Source organism: Danio rerio, chromosome 6 (assembly GCF_049306965.1).
Source record: "Danio rerio strain Tuebingen ecotype United States chromosome 6, GRCz12tu, whole genome shotgun sequence".
NCBI lineage: Eukaryota > Metazoa > Chordata > Actinopteri > Cypriniformes > Danionidae > Danio > Danio rerio.
The window spans coordinates 48,557,507-48,573,936 of NC_133181.1; the positions used below are offsets into that span (position 1 = coordinate 48,557,507).

Sequence of the window (16,430 nt, forward strand, 5' to 3'; positions counted from 1 at the left end):
CAATAATATTGATATTGGTACCCATTGTATGCCAAAAAACTCCAATAATAATATAGTCAACAAAATTACAAAATTGATGTTGTTGTTGTTATTATTATCATCATTATTATTATGTAAATAGGTACAAATTAGAATTTTATTAAGAATATTAAATAAATTAATTAATAAATATATAAATAACAAGAATTAATATTGGTATTGTTAATATCACCTTTAACAGCAACATCATTAACAACAACAACAAACACACCAATAATAACATTCAATCAGTATGAATATGGAAATAGATACAAATTTGATTGTGAATTTTGGTAAGAATATCAGATAAATAAACTAATAAATAATATAAATAATTATAAATAATATTGGTATTGTTATTATCACCTTTAACAGCAATAATAATAATAATAATAATAATAATACTAATACTACTAATAATAATAATATAGTCAACAATTATACAAAATTACTGAATACATTTTTTATTATTATATAAACAAGTACAAATTGAATTGTTAATCAAATCATTTTGTAAGGATTTTAATTAAATAATATATAATATAAATAACTATAAAAAATATTGGTATTGTCATTTATTACCTTTAACAACAACAATTGAAATAATAATAGTGATATTAGTACTGATAGTATGCCAAAAACACTAATAATTATATATTCAACAAAAATACAAAATTGATGTTTTTCTTCTTCTTCTTCTTCTTCTTCTTCTTCTTCTTCTTCTTCTTATTATTATTATTATTATGTTAATAGGTACAAATGTGATTGTGATTTTTTGTAAGAATATTAAATAAATAAATAAATAAATAAATAATAACTAGATATAATATTGGTATTGTTATTATCCCCTTTAACAACAACAGCAATAATAATAATAATAATAATATTAATAATAATAATAATAATAATAATATAGTGACAATAATAATATATTCCTATTATGGTAGTTCTACTATTATTAGTAGTATGTTATGTGCATTCATGAAAACAACAAACCAATAAATAAATGCACACTAACACACAGACCAGCTCCGTCTGACTTGGTAAGACATTTTGTACCCTCCTAGAATAAATCCATTTCAGAAGAAGCACTATTACAGTCATTTTATATCCACAACACATACGTCCAAAATAAATGACTGCATAAATTTCTTTAGTAAATCTTTCCGCACTGTTACATTCCCAGACACATTTGAGCACACAGCAGATGAGTCACATTTCCAGCGTAATACTGTGTTTGCAGATGCTACGAATATGATACAAGGGAATGAACACGTGCCCAATTTCAAGCACACTGCGCACAGCTGGGATTGAAACATGATCATATGAATATGATGCGTGTGCATGTTTGCATGATTTGATGTGTTTTGCAAACCTGGTGGTAGGACAGGTAAACAGGTCGACTGAAGATGATCCACTCCACCACTTTACTGCACGGAGGTGTTGTGAGCGAGCCAGTGTAGCGGTAATAACTGCCCAAAGATGATGGCAAGAGATCCCTCAGTATGAATGAACCCAGGTTTGTTTCCTTTTCTGTTAAAAGAAAGACAGAAGAAACCTTCAAATAGTGAAAGAGATCGCATCAAGTATAACACACACACACAAGAGAAAAAAATCATCAACAAATATGCAGTTGAAGTCAAAATTATTAGCCCTCCAGTGATTTTTTCCCCCCAAATATTTCCCAAATCATGTTAAACAGAACATTTCTGACAGTATTTCCTATAATATTTTTTCTTCTGGAGAAAGTTTTATTTCTTTCATTTCAGCTAGAATAAAAACAGTTTTTATTTGTTTTAATCATTTTAAGGTTGATTCATTATCTGTGATTCTTTAGCACAAACTAGAACCAGATTCAGAGGTGGCACTATTTGGGGTTCCCTCAGAGAAAATACAGTTACCTTCATCAAAATGTAAAATCATTGCTTTTCGACTTTATTGGTAAATTTTGCCAAAATAGAAAGGATTCTAAAAAAACTTGTCTCATATATTACATATGGTATATATATATATATGTTTTTTTATTTTTTTGGACCTACATGTACAGTTGTATATTTGTTAACTTTCTTTTAATGTAAGCACTATCTCGCTGTTGGATTGATATGGGCCATGGGTTGGCCCACACGGAATCTGCACGCGCAGAATTCCGCAGATTTTCCGCAGAATTCCGCAGATTTCTGCAGTTTTTTAGCCCATTATAAATTCTGTTTATTTACTTGAGTAAATGTGTAAATCGGAATTTATTCAGTTTTTATTCAGTAATTTATTACTTTTTATTTAATATATTAAAGTGTAAGTTATGATACTCCGCTGGATACTCCCAAAATAATTCAGCAGAAATCCGCAGATTTTTACTAAAATTCTCCGCAGAAATAGCAAAAAACGTCCGCAGATTCTGTCTGGCCCTAGTCATGGGTTGGTATTGTTGTTTTTGCAAGCCTACAAAAACTGATAAAGGCTTTTCATATGTGCTGTAAAAAATATCTGTAAATTATCAGTTTTCCGTATTTTAGGATTGATGTTTTTATTTTTTTCCTACTTATTTATACTTTGAAACTGCATTTTGGGTACTTGATCTTGAACTTAATCTTTCTTCCAACAACTTTAATCTTGATACATTTATTATTAACATTTTTAATAGTTTAAAGTGATTTATTGTCTGAGTTGGTGATGTATATTATGCTAAAAAAACTTTGTAAGAAACTGTCAGTACATTTACATTCTTATTTCTCTCTATATTTTTTCTTAAACGTTATATTAATTAAAACTACTAAAATGACAGTAAAAATCCCTTCGTTAATCTGTAGAGTTGAATTATTAACATCAAAAGTCAACAGAGCAGAGATCAATCTCCTATAATGCAATTCACAACCGTAAATAAACAGAAAACAATTGTGAATCACAAAATACAGAAACTGTTATCTCTAATTAACAGGTATTTTTTACAGTGTGGTTATTTTTACCGTGATGGACAACCCGTTTGAGACCAGCGATGATTGGCTCAGCTGCGATATTGTCTTTCGTCGCCACCTAGAAAAAAACCCAAACAAACACAACAGAAAACAGTTATTCTCTTTCCCCATCTATAAAACACAAAGCGCATTTAAATCCAACCATTATCGAACACAGGTTCCCCATGTTCTCCGCTTATGCAACATTAAAAACTGGAGCACGCTGACATAAGCACCTTTTATTCAGGCTGATGGAGAAGCTCATTCAGGTCAGAGATGAAATATACTCACATGTGCTCTCTGAGGATTCATTTGCTTGAACTAGGTGGCAATAAAAGAGCCCAAGGGAGCCACCAATACAGCAGATCCACATCGATTAACTATATAAAACCCCCAGGAATGGACACGTCGCCGTCCGCATGACACCATTCGTCTCAGCACTAATAGCAGTAAGCCATAACGCTGTCACATGCGGGCGGAAGAGTTTAAGTCTACCGACGTGGGTTATTCTTTCAGCGTTTGACAATGGATAAACATAGGACACACCTGCGCTCCAGTTTCCGGCGTGAAGAATAGGCCTGTCGCATTAGTTAAGTGTGCGAAAACGTGCTGTGTGTGAGTGTGCGAAGCATGTTGTGAATGAATGCGGCTAAAAAAGCTTATGTTATTTTCACGGATCATCAGGCTGACCTGTTAAGCCTGTTTTTCCTCCATATATTCATGTGGCATCCTTGAATGCTAAGGCTGTGAACCACAAATCTTCCTTTTCGGCTCGACTCATTAAGAAAAGCACGGAAATCGTGGCATTTTCAGCCTTGAAAAGAGCATTGGTCACAGATGAGAATGAAGGGGAAAGTAAAAATAAACAAATGTAGGAGACTAACAGAGGAACAATTGAGGATGTGCATGGTGTGATCTTAAGAACTTGTTTTAAAACTTGCAGTGAAACTTACAGATTGGCAAAATAAAGAATGCAGTTGCAATTGTGGACTGTGGAACAAAGGTGTTTGAATGTACTGCAAAAGCATAGATATTAAGTAAGTATGTTTGTTAAAACACATACCGGCCACTTTATTGTTAACGCAAATTTCTAATCTATGAAAGTTTTTTCCTAACAAAATTCAAATGAAAATTCAAATGCTTAAAAGATCAAATAATAAATCAAATGCTCAAACTATAAATCAAATGCTCAAACCGACATTGCAAATGATAAATCAAATCCTCGAACCGACTCTGCAAATGGTGAATCAAATCCTCAAACCGACTCCTCAAATGATAAATCAAATCCTCAAACTGACATCGCAAATGGTGAATCAAATGCTCAAACTATAAATCAAATTCTTAAACCGACATCGCAAATGGTGAATCAAATGCTCAAACAACTCTGCAAATGGTGAATCAAATCCTTAAACGACTCCGCAAATGGTGAATCAAATCCTCAAACTGACATCGCAAATGATAAATCAAATGCAAATGAGGTGTCAATCAACCAGCATAGGCGGAGCTTTAAGGCGGAAGAGTTTGTTGTTGACAACTCCCGGTAGTGCTACGACTTTTTCAAGGTGTTCAGATTTGCGTGCACTATTCCACCTCGTATCCTAATCTGCCAGCATGGCAGCAACTCAATGCATTTAGGCATGTAGACATGGTCAAGACGATCTGCTGCAGTTCAAACCGAGCATCAGAATGGGGAAGAAAGATGATTTAAGTGACTCCGAATGTGGCATGGTTGTTGTTGCTGGTCTGAGTATTTCAGAAACTGCTGATATATTGGGATTTTCATGCACAACCATCTCTAGGGTTTACAGAGAATGGTCTGAAATGGTTTGCTCCGCTTTACCCCACAGTCCAAAGACAAGCAGTATAGGTGAATTGAATAAACTAAATTGTCCGTAGTGTATGTGTGTGTGTAAATGAGTGTGTATGGATGTTTCCAAGTACTGGGTTGCAGCTGGAAGGGCATCCACTGTGTGAAACATTTGCTGGATAAGTTGGCAGTTAATTCCGCTGTGGCAACCCCTGATAAATAAAGCGACCAAGCTGAAGGAAAATGAAATTAAATTTTATAATAATATAATATATTGATTATTAACAAAATAGCTAATATCCTTAAATATATCCACTGACTTTCTATAGGCTTATTTATTTTTATTAGGGGTCGTCACATTGGTATAAACCAGGGGTTCCCAAACTTTTTAGCCCGCGACTCCCAAAATGACAATGCCAGTGACTCGTGACCCCCAATATTCTCTGAGGTGGTGGTTATAAATACAGAAACCTTGTATGCAATGACGCGCACACACACCAATAGACCCAAGTCTATTCTTTGTTTTTTTATGTATGTCAGTGCTGTAAATGGGCTAGTTTAACCTGGTGTTATAAAATCAATCTGCTGCATCTGACGGTATTGCTGTGTCTTTAGTATAATGTAATTACCCAAGAAGTCGCAATCCAATAGAACTTTTAACTATAAGCTACTATAGTAACCAAATAGTTTATAGTAACTATAAACAACTATTTTTTCTCTTCAGTAGGTTATTGATAAAATACAGTAAGTCTTAAGGTTTAATAAAAATTTATTGATTTTTGAAAATCACCAGGCGACCCCCCTTCATTGTCCCGCGACCCCTCGGGGGGTCCCGACCCCCACTTTGAGAACCTCTGGTATAAACCACCAGTTACCCTGGCATATGTTTACAGGCGGACACCATTCCTATCACTGTGCCATCCCTACTTAAATACAAGCTATAAAAATTCAATAAAACCCTAAACGTGACTCATTTAGTAAAACAAAAATGATAACTACAGACGGCATGCTAACCAGCCAAATCTTGCCCTCATGGTTACTTGATTTGATGGTGTAAACGGTAATGAATTAACATATAAAAGTCACTCCAGCTACAGTTCTGAAGCAGCTTGGGTCTTCACGTTTATATCTCCATTCCCCATAGGCTTTCATTATTCTCTTTGAAACTGAGTTTATTCTATTATGAAGCCAGACTGTTCTTGAGAGGAAGAAAGATGGCTAGAGGGCAACAGAAGATGTCGGCGCTTTCCTCTACCTGTTGCGAATGGTGAAAATAGGCCCTGAGGCTAAACAGACCCAAACCACATATATCTGATGTTTCCTAGTCTCTTCCTCTGTTTCTTTAAGAAGGAAGCATGAGCTCTAAAGCACAATTTCACAGGCTAGCAAACAAAAAAAAATCAAAAAATCAAAGAAAATCTTTACCTGAAAGAAGACAGCCATGGCAGCGATGATTCGTCTCTCCTTTATGGCGGTGCTCAGACTGTCAAAGTCATCTGAATTGTAGAAATAAATCTGCATCTATGGGGGCAAAGAGATGGAAACAGGGTTTTTTTTACTCTCACGAAACGGCTCATGCTAATGTTCTGCTTTTTGACTCTCCTGTTTGGTAAACACGAGTGTATTGTGGTACAGTACTCTGTCAAAAATCCTCACCAATTGATATTCCTCTCATCATCTTGGCGTGCGCACAATAACGGCATATCTGTCATATTCTACTTCTCTCATCACTCCACATTTTGACATGCGAGACAACTAAGGATTATACGCTTTCTCTCTGAGGACGGATTTGGGAAGAAAGCGAACCTCAGAAGCAAATCCCCTCGGCGCGCCGCAATAAACAACATGTCTTTGTTGCCTTAAACATTGTCTCGGAACAAACGCACAAAGTGCCATGTGTCAAATAAATGCTAAATCTACTATTACAGAAAAACAGGGACGATCGCGGAGAGAGAGAGAGAGAGAGAGAGAGAGAGAGGAAAGCGGGATGAATGGCATGTCAAAGCTCGCGGCAGCTGAGCAATCGTGAAAGAGATCGTTGAAATGCAGGGAATAAGATTAAGCCTCTCTATGACAATCACGTTCCAATTGAGCTTATTCTCTGGCAGGCTCTCACGCGCCGACATTATTTGCCGGCCGATGTTGTTCTCTCTGCATTTCCTACTGTAGACTTTCGCACATTTCCCTGGTCATTTAATGGTGGATCTGAGAGAAACAGAACGCTCTCGTTTTGCTGGATCAGTCATCTCTAATGAGGAAGCAGCAGTCCATTTTGATAAAGGTTGTGGAAGAGAGAGAGGAATTGCTGAATGCAAAAAAATGACTAAATAAATATCAGACTAGGCATATAACTGTATATTAAGGATTGGAAAATGCATTTTTAAAAGAGATAGAAAAGCTCAAGCTTGGTGTCCCATCAAACTTCAAATCTGCACTCACAAAATGTGTCCCAAACAACTGTAAAAATGAGGATTCAGTTGTATTATTCATTTAAAAGGTATTATTATGTTGTTATGTAATAACAAGGGCCAGGCAGATTTTTTTTTTTTTTTTTTTTTTTTTTGCAATTTCTGTTTAAGTCTTCGTTCAAGAAATGTAAAATTAAATAAAATTAACAAGTATATTAGGGTTGCACGATATAAAAAAAAAAAACATTGCGATATATATTTCAATATAATTTCACCAGTTGACTAAAATAGCTCTATTTGCAATTGAGGAGTGAAATGTACATATATTTTTCTGTAATTTATTATAAACATACACTACAGTCATAAATAAACACAATTGAGCAAATAATAAACCGTGCATTGTGGTTTTCTGGAGAGAGCAGCATTATTCAGGTACAGAAATTGAATGATTAAATGTAAAATAGCATTGTATAGGCTTCACTATATAAATCATTTAATAAAACTAATCTTTATGAAACTTCTTTGTGAGCTACTAAAATGCTTTAAACTCTCTTTAAATGCTCACACAGCCACACGCTCTCAAAACACATGCATATGATAGAATTTCACTCTATTATGGTTTAATTCGGCAGTGTCTTCACAAATCTCCTGTGTTTTGACCTGTTGTTTCTGATTATATATAATCCTAAGTAACTAGAAAAGTTTGCTTTAAAACATATTAATGATGCAGCATCATTTTTAACGTTTTATGATGAACTTATTAAAGTAAATAAAAAAATAAACAATCCTATTTATAACACAATGGAGATCAATGCTGAATACATTAGTCGAGCTGTCTTTACCTTGATTTGCTTAGTGATGCCTTGTGCATTGTCCTCCATCTGTCAAGTGGCAGTATTTACATTTTAACAGCCGGATTCATTTACAACATTTAATTTTAGTTGGCTTTTTTGTAGCTCCTCAATCAAACAAAGAGACAAAAGGTTACATTAAATTGGAAATGACGATCTCTTTATCTGCTTCAACCAACTCCTTATCATTCTCCCTCTATTTTCCAAGGGGCCAAACCATAGGTTACCATGGGCAAACTTTGGCCCAAGGGCCCTACTTTGGGCACCTCTGCTTTGAAATAAAAAATAAAAAAAAACACATTTCAAGTTATATTTTTACTTTACTTTCCAATATTTACTGATCTAAGGATGCTTCATTATAAGTACATAGTTTTTATTATGATTTTTCTAAAAAAAAAAAAAAGGCACAATACATCAAGCTTTTGAGGAACAGCAAATATCAATATATTTTGTGTATAAGATCCATATTAATAGATAAGTATTTTAATACTATACATGTTGCAAATATAAAATAAATACACCTTTTATTTCATTTATCAAGCTACACATTGTTAAAGGGACAGAAGAAGTGTATACCAAAGTTTAATACTTAGAGGTCAAGAGTTCATTTCAATACCAACGCTGATGCTTGCTTTGGCAAGCCACACTAATAAAAGTGTCAAAAAGGGCACAAAAATAAATAAAATTAACATGATTGCTGTGGTGGTTTAATTCACTGCGCTAGATTTGAGCCAGAGGTCAACAGAAGTCGCGCAGAGATAATTGGATGCATCTCTTGCAGTGTCTGGCTTCAGTGTGTTTGGGTTTTAAATCGCTGGATAATGCTGAGCAGCTCTCCAGCGGCGTACGGATACACATCAATTGTATTCCTGTGTAAAATGGGATTTATGGAGCGCAGTCGATTGGCCTAATGAGAAAGTGCTGCCAGAGAGGTGGAGTCGGCCCGGGTCACCTGACCTCTGTGCCAGCTAATTTCCAACAAACTTAGACTGATGAATATAAATGCCTTCGCTTTTCCATCCTCTAAACTGTTGTTGTGTAGACACTGTATTGACAGAAAAAGAAATACTGCTAGATTATGGAGGAGCGCCAGAAGAGCTTTGGCCCAAAACGCTGTATTTGTTTCTACTCTGACCTTCCAACACTGAAATGGAATAAAATAAAGGGGCTATTTCTGTAACAGCTAACGGTACGTCCTTGGGAAGGCAAAAGACATCCAGAGAGAACCCAAAAACTAACCCCTAAACAAAGTAATTAAGAGCAGACAATGTCGGAAGGGGTGAACAATGAATTAATCCACTAATAAAGAGAAGAAAAAAGAAAGTTAAAGTCTTTAATGAAAACCAATCAGTCTCCTTCAGGCCTGTAGTCTTTAATGGCGTCCATTTATTGTGTCTTCACAGGGGGAAATATATTCCTCATTTATCACGAAACCTCATTAGCCAATTAGCTTCTTCCAAGAGTTTATGGTGACCGAAGCTAATGGACAGCACAAACACCTTTAGTTAATGAATCAGAATCAGACATAACCAAAGCGGCAGAGCAAACAGAATGCACTGCACTTGTTCATGTTTGTATAAGTGCTTGTGTAACGATGGTGAAGTTGGATGCAGTAGTGCATCCAGGGTGAGTTCTCCGGCCATGCACCTTTGTCTCGGAAATTAGAAATGAATGCAGCGTATACAGTGTTTCTTTTCTTGCAGGTAACTTGGTCTGGTGTAGCTCTTGTTCTTGAATGTGCATGCAGGGCTTTTCAAGGGTGTTGAACAATCAAGAGCTAAATAATATCTGCAAAAAAAGAGCTGCTTTTTTAGCATCGGAAGCTTGTTGAAAACAAGTAAGGCTGGCAAATTAAAGTAACTTTATTAAAAAAGTAGAGCTTTTCACCACCTTTAACTGAGACTTGCCATGGAGCTTAACAATTTTTTTCTCACATTTAATTAAATTATTATAATTAAAGATTAATTTAATTGAATTGAATTTTATAGCTGCCAACACTACCATTTTTCCCGGGAGTCTCCCGTATTTCAGACTAATCTCCCACCACCCTCCCGTTTAGTTTTTTCTCCAAAAAACCCTGCAATTTCACCACGCCCCTGGTTCTTAGCTTTTTGGTACATTTTGTAACTCCCCTGGGTCACCAACTTAGGTACAGGATCCGATCGCAATGGCAGCCCCAAACCCGGTCCATTGTACAGTTTTTAACACCACAGTACAGTTACTAACCCGGTTCTCAGCTGTGATATTCAGACTAACACACTTCGTCCCCTTATCTTCCCCTCGGGGCCCCCCGAATTTTGGAGACTAATTTTGACAGATAATTTTTATGTATTTATTTGTTTGTTTATTTGTTTATTTAAAAAAAAAAACGGCAAGGCAAGCTTATTGAAAAAGCACATTTCATAAATGCTTTATATACAAAAGGGTTAACATTATCAAAAAATAATCACCTAATGTGGACAAGAAATAAAATCAACAAAAAATTAAAGTGATTTAAATATAATTAAAAGATTATTTAAAAAAGTTTGAGTTAAAAAAATTTAAAAGAAAAAAATTCAAAAATGGCAATGGGAAGTCTACTTTAAGCTTGATACTATGTACACTGGAGCACAGCAAATCAAAATAAAATAAAATAAAATAAAATAAAATAAAATAAAATAAAATAAAATAAAATAAAATAAAATAAAATAAAATAAAATAAAATAAAATCATTAAAATAAAGTAAATACAACAAATATTTTATTTACTTTTAATTAACTTTAAAAAAAATTGTTGAAATAACTATAGAACATTTAGGAATCAATACTGGCATTACTTTATATACTTCAAGATCAAATAGTTAAAATCAAAATTATTAGCCCTCCTTGGAATTTTTTTTCTTTTTTAAATATTTCCCAAATGATGTTTAGCAGAGCAGGGACATGTTCACGTATTTCCTATAACATTTTTTATTCTGGAGAAAGTCTTATTTGCTTTATTTTGGCTAGAATAAAAACAGTTTTTAATGTTTTAAAACCATTTTAAGGTCAATATTATTAGCCCCTTTTATTAGCTATATATTTTTCGATAGTCTACAGAACAAACCATCGTTATACAATAATTACCCTAACCTGCCTAGTTAACCTAATTAACCTAGTTAAGCCTTTAAATATCACTTTAAGCTGTATAGAAGTGTCTAGGAAAATATCTAGTCAAATATTATTTACTGTCATCATGGCAAAGATAAAATAAATCAGTAATTAGAAATGAGTTATTAAAACTATTATAAATGTGTTGAAAAAAAATCTCTCTGTTTTTTGTCAGAAATTGGGGGAAAAAACTAAACAGGGGGGCTAATAATTCTGGCTTCAACTGTAAGTGTAATCTTAATCACTTATTATTGCAGGTCTACTAGTACTGGTATAATCACCACAGTAACTAAAACAATACTGCAAAAAATAGAGTATTTCAGCCAACTTTGGTAGACCAAGAGGAACTATTTTAAAAAAGGCCAAATCTCAAATAGTTTTAAAAAGCTGAACATCACCCTGAGGCGAGAAGAATCCTAAATATCCTTGCTTTTCGGCGAAATGTAGCGACCGCACCACCAAGTCAATAAAACTTATCGATCCCAGTTTCATTGAGAGGTTCTTCAATTAGTGCAGATTAGTGCACCGTTTCCAACCTACTCAAGTCAAGGTGGAATCCTTGAACTTTACTGAAGAAGCTCATTTCATAATGTTATCCTCCTGGTCTCAAATCCATTTCGACTAAGATTTCTTTTTCAGAAGTGAAAGTGAGTGGTTAAGGGCCTATTCACCAGGACTGTGTGTGTGTTTTTAAAGAAACAATGGATTTCTTTAGACTTTCTGGGACTGAGCACAAACACTTTTTCTTTGTTGATGACAGATTTGAGCTTTTATTCAGGCTTCTGAGCCACACTGCTGGCACTAATGTACTCTGAAACTTGCGCAGAAGATGGAAAGTAGAAGTGAAGTCGGGTTTGGAGTGCAGTTAATACTTCTAACATTAAAAGGGGCCATAACATGGTTCTATTTTTTATTATTTCAATGCTTTTTAAGGTCAAATCCACACAAATGAATGTAAAAAAAAATGTAAATAACCAAGGAAAATTGAAACTATTTTCTAAAATGTGAAATCTGAACTTGAAGGATACCTCACCCAAAAAATAAAATTCTGCCATCTTTTACTTAACCTTTACTTGTTTCAAACATTTATTAGTTTTTCTGTAGAACTCAAAAGAAGATATTTTGAAGAAGGCTGAAAACATAAAACCCTTGACTTCCACAGTAGAAAAAAAACATATAGTGGTTTCCAGTTTTTTGAAGAAAGATAAACAATTAAAGGTTAAGAAAATGATGACAGCATTTTAATTTTAGGGTGAACTATCCATTTATCTGTCGTTCATAAACCCACTGCATTATAAGATATGTGACTTACTTCTACCGGAAACTTCTTTCCATTGATGCTGTGCTCAGAACCAGCCGAACCATTGGTGCTGCCCCAGTGAAACTCCACCTTTTCTGCCTTGAAGCGTCCGGGAAGGCCTGCCCCTCTCACAAAGTAATCATTCTTCAGAACAATAGAAACTGAAATGAAATAAAGGAAGATAAGAGGAGGGAGTTAAATACTCATAAAAATAAATAGAGCTTTTATTTTGAATGCAATGAGCCGTAGTGTGCAAAACTAAGACTGCCAAGTATATGTACAGTTGAATTAAAAATTATTAGCCCTCCAGTTATTTTTTGTTTTTGTCAAATATTGCCTAAATGATGTTTAACAGCGCAAGACATTTTTTCACAGTATTTCCTATAATATTTTTGCTTCTGGAGAAAGTCTTGTTTGTTTTATTTCGGCTAGAATAAAGGCAGTTTTAAATTTTTTAGACCAATTTAAGGTCAATTTTATTAGCCCCCTTGAGCAATATTTTTTTTGATTGTCTACAGAACAAACCATTATTATACAATGATAAAATAAATCAGCTATTAGAGATGAATTAATACAAGTATTATGTTTAGAAATGTGTTAAACAGAAATTGGGGAATATATATAGGTGGGCTAATATCTCAGCAGGGCTAATAATTCTGACTTCAACTGTATATCCTGTATATATCCGCTCTTCTTCAGACTGTAAAATGCTCAAAGGGAATTTAGTCTTTTTTATGTTGACAAAGGACCTTTAAAACAAATAATGATGCACGAGAAACTGAGTCTGCACTCTGTAGGCCAGAGCGAACACATCAAAATGAGCTCCATAGGCCCTCCTGGCACAGAGCGTCACATTATACTGCATTAAGAGTCGACCTCTTGACTCTCAGAAGCCTGAATTGGTAAACAAATTGAAATATCTTTCATTTCCTCTGCTGTGCGGACTCTACAGAGACTGGATAACTACTTCATATGCTTGGTTTGCAGTGGCCAATTAATGGACCTGGACAAAACCAATGATGTTTTCAAACATCCTGGAGATCTGAATCCATTTAACTGGACTAAGTGAAGATATATAAAGTCAAACACTAGCCGCCTAATGCATTTTTGAACTCTTCTGTTAATATATTAAAACATTAACTAACAGGGGGGGTAACAGTACACAGATTCAAACCAAAAATTAACTGTATGGGTCTTATAGATTTACTAATACATTATTTATTATTTTTCAAATATCTTTCAATGTTCCCCATTAATATTTGTATATTTTATATACGTCTTTATTTTGACAGATCAATATTAATACTTAAACCTCCAAAATTTTGCCTTTTAGTCTATCCGGTGTCAGTTGTATGATTGAATATCGATTGAAGTTTTGCATGAACTAACCCTCATTAAAAGGTTATTATTATAATTACAACCCAGGCTCATTCTGAACACGTTGTCCTGTGGACGTTTCTGGAGACCTCGAAATACATCCCGGGAGGTACGTATTTATGCAGTTTTTGTTTTCGTGAATCCGCGAGAGGCCGATGTGTGCGCTTTTTCGTATCTCGAACGTCTCTGGTGAGTGCCGTTCGCGCCCGCGCTGTTCTCACGTCAACCCACCAGAGGCCGCTGTCTGACTGACCGAATGATTAACTGCGCGACCGGCCAATCGCCTGACGCACCCTCCTCCTTCCCTGAACCCAACCAGTTTTACCGATTGACCCGCCCGCCCGCCCGCTCACTTCCCTAAACCCGAGCAACAATTTAGAAAAGCCGCCTAGAAAAAGAAAAGCCCTCGTCTGCTTTTTTTTTTTTACCACTTTTTCGGATTTTACCACGTTCGTACCCTGTTATGAACTCGTTCTCTTTATTTTTTGGATTCTGTTTTTGTCTTACCTGATTTCTGGAACCGCTCTTCCCTGGACTCGAACCCGGACGCCTTTGTCAACTCCTCCTGTCTGCATCTGAAGTCTGCCGACACACATGATGAGCTGACCGGACAAACTGATTGCGGCGAGAAAGCCCTCCACACGGAGGTAAGCGGTCAGCCGGCAAACGCGAAAGGGAACGGCGTCACACCGCCCCGTAGTGTTCGCTTAAAAAAAATTAAATGCAGCCATACGTACCTCCTGGGACGTATTTCGCAGTCTCCAGAAACGTCCACGGGACTACGTTTTCAGAATGAGCTTGGGTTGCATAATTATTACAAACTAAATTCATTCTAAAAGTTTTTACTTCAAACTACTATTATATGACTACTTTCATTGGTTTTCATGTCATGCAAATCTTAATCACATTACACCATGTCAAAAGTAATCAAAACATTCATAGCTCTGCCATAAACTTTATATAAATGCCAAGGCCAAGGCCATTTTTCCTTCCTTTGCTGGGTGTAATCAACTATAAACCACTGAAGGACAAGTCGCATCACAAAAGCTCTCGTGCGGAGTTCTCTATCTTTAATCCGTAAGTAAACTTAAGCGTTGGAGAGAGAACAAACAAACTGATTCAGGAGGATATGAGGAATATTTGTGGAGAGTCGGGATCTTTGGTGAATACACACGCATCGCTGTATGCACACACACTGGGCTAAAGACTCATGGTACTCAGGAGACGCTCGTGATGCTGGGGTTTTAAAAGGATCTAATGCGCTGCTCTGTAAACAGCAGAAAAAGCGTCTATGGTAATTATGCCACAACGTGTTGATGGTCCTGGGGAGTGTTTCCAAAATCCTCCTCAGGAGTAAATATAACGCTATGGAGTGTGCCATTCTCAAAATCACTCCTAATTACAACCATCATAAAGCAACATTTGAATAGGCAGAGTGTACTGTAGTACCAGCCATCCTTTAATAGTTTCAAAAATGGTTGATTTTTATGGAAGTTTTTCCCAACAAAATTAAAAAATGAACATTCAAATGCCTGCAAAGATCAAATAATAAATCAAACTCTCAAAACAACTACACAAATGACAAACCAAATGTTTAAACTATCAAATAATAAATCAAAATGTATTCTCAGACAAGAAATTATATGTATATGGGTTTCATGATCAACTTAGCATTAACCTGTAATTATTGGGTGTGCAGTGTGCAGAATCCACTTGGACGATGCAATGGCAGCCACAGGTCAACGGCGCCAGTGCGCTCACCACACACCAGTTATCGGTGGAGTGGAGAGACAGTGATAGAGCCAATTCGGTGGATGGCATGATTGGGAGGCCATGATGAATAAGAGCCAATGGGGGGGACACCGGGGTTATACCCCTGCTCTTTACGAGAAGTGCCATGGGATTTTTGATAAAGACAAAGAGTTGGGACCTCGAATTAAAGTCTCATTCAAAAGACGGCGCTCACTGACAGTATAGTGTCCCCTTCACCATACTGGGGCATTTGGACACAGACAGGAGGTTGTGCACCCCCTATTGGCCTCCCTAACAACACTACAAACAGCAACCTAGTTTTCCAATGTGGTCACTCATTAAATATATTCCTATCCTGCTTAGCTTCAGTGAGTAACCGGTCTTGGGCTGTTACTAAATGGTTGCTAAATTATGAATTACTAAATGGTAATTATACTGTACTTCAGTTAAAAACTTTAAGGCTACGCTAATTGCATACTGAATCAGAAAACAAATAATACCTCACGTTGTACCAATCCTACTTACACACTGCCTCTTAAACTTTCATCTGTCAGTTTTTCGGTTTTCTGCATCCATAATAATTTGAGAGGTACTTTGACGATTCAGAGTCACCATACAAGCGAAAGCCAAAATCCAGAATGACGTCACTAGCAGCACAGAGCACTTTGTGATAAACAAACAAACAGTGTGTAATATAAACAGGGATGGGCTGCGTCCTTCTGCATACTTCCATACTATATAGTACGCTAAAATCAGTATGTGAGCCAAGTAGTATGTCCGAATTCATAGAATTTGAAAATCAGTATGTGAGAAGTAACCGGATGACCTACTTCTTCCG

General features: G+C 35.7%; 1 protein-coding gene across 1 annotated transcript in view; it reads right to left on the minus strand.

Moving 5' to 3' along the window:
- The window catches only part of ca16b (carbonic anhydrase XVI b), a 211,098-nt gene that overhangs the window by 78,460 nt on the left and 116,208 nt on the right, over positions 1 to 16,430 (minus strand). The window contains exons 4-7 of the mRNA XM_021477262.3: positions 12,476 to 12,624; positions 6,202 to 6,297; positions 2,982 to 3,048; positions 1,394 to 1,551 (exon numbers count right to left, since the gene is read on the minus strand). Coding sequence (XP_021332937.1) covers positions 1,394 to 1,551; positions 2,982 to 3,048; positions 6,202 to 6,297; positions 12,476 to 12,624 — 470 coding nt within the window. The remainder of the gene's footprint in view (positions 1 to 1,393; positions 1,552 to 2,981; positions 3,049 to 6,201; positions 6,298 to 12,475; positions 12,625 to 16,430) is intronic.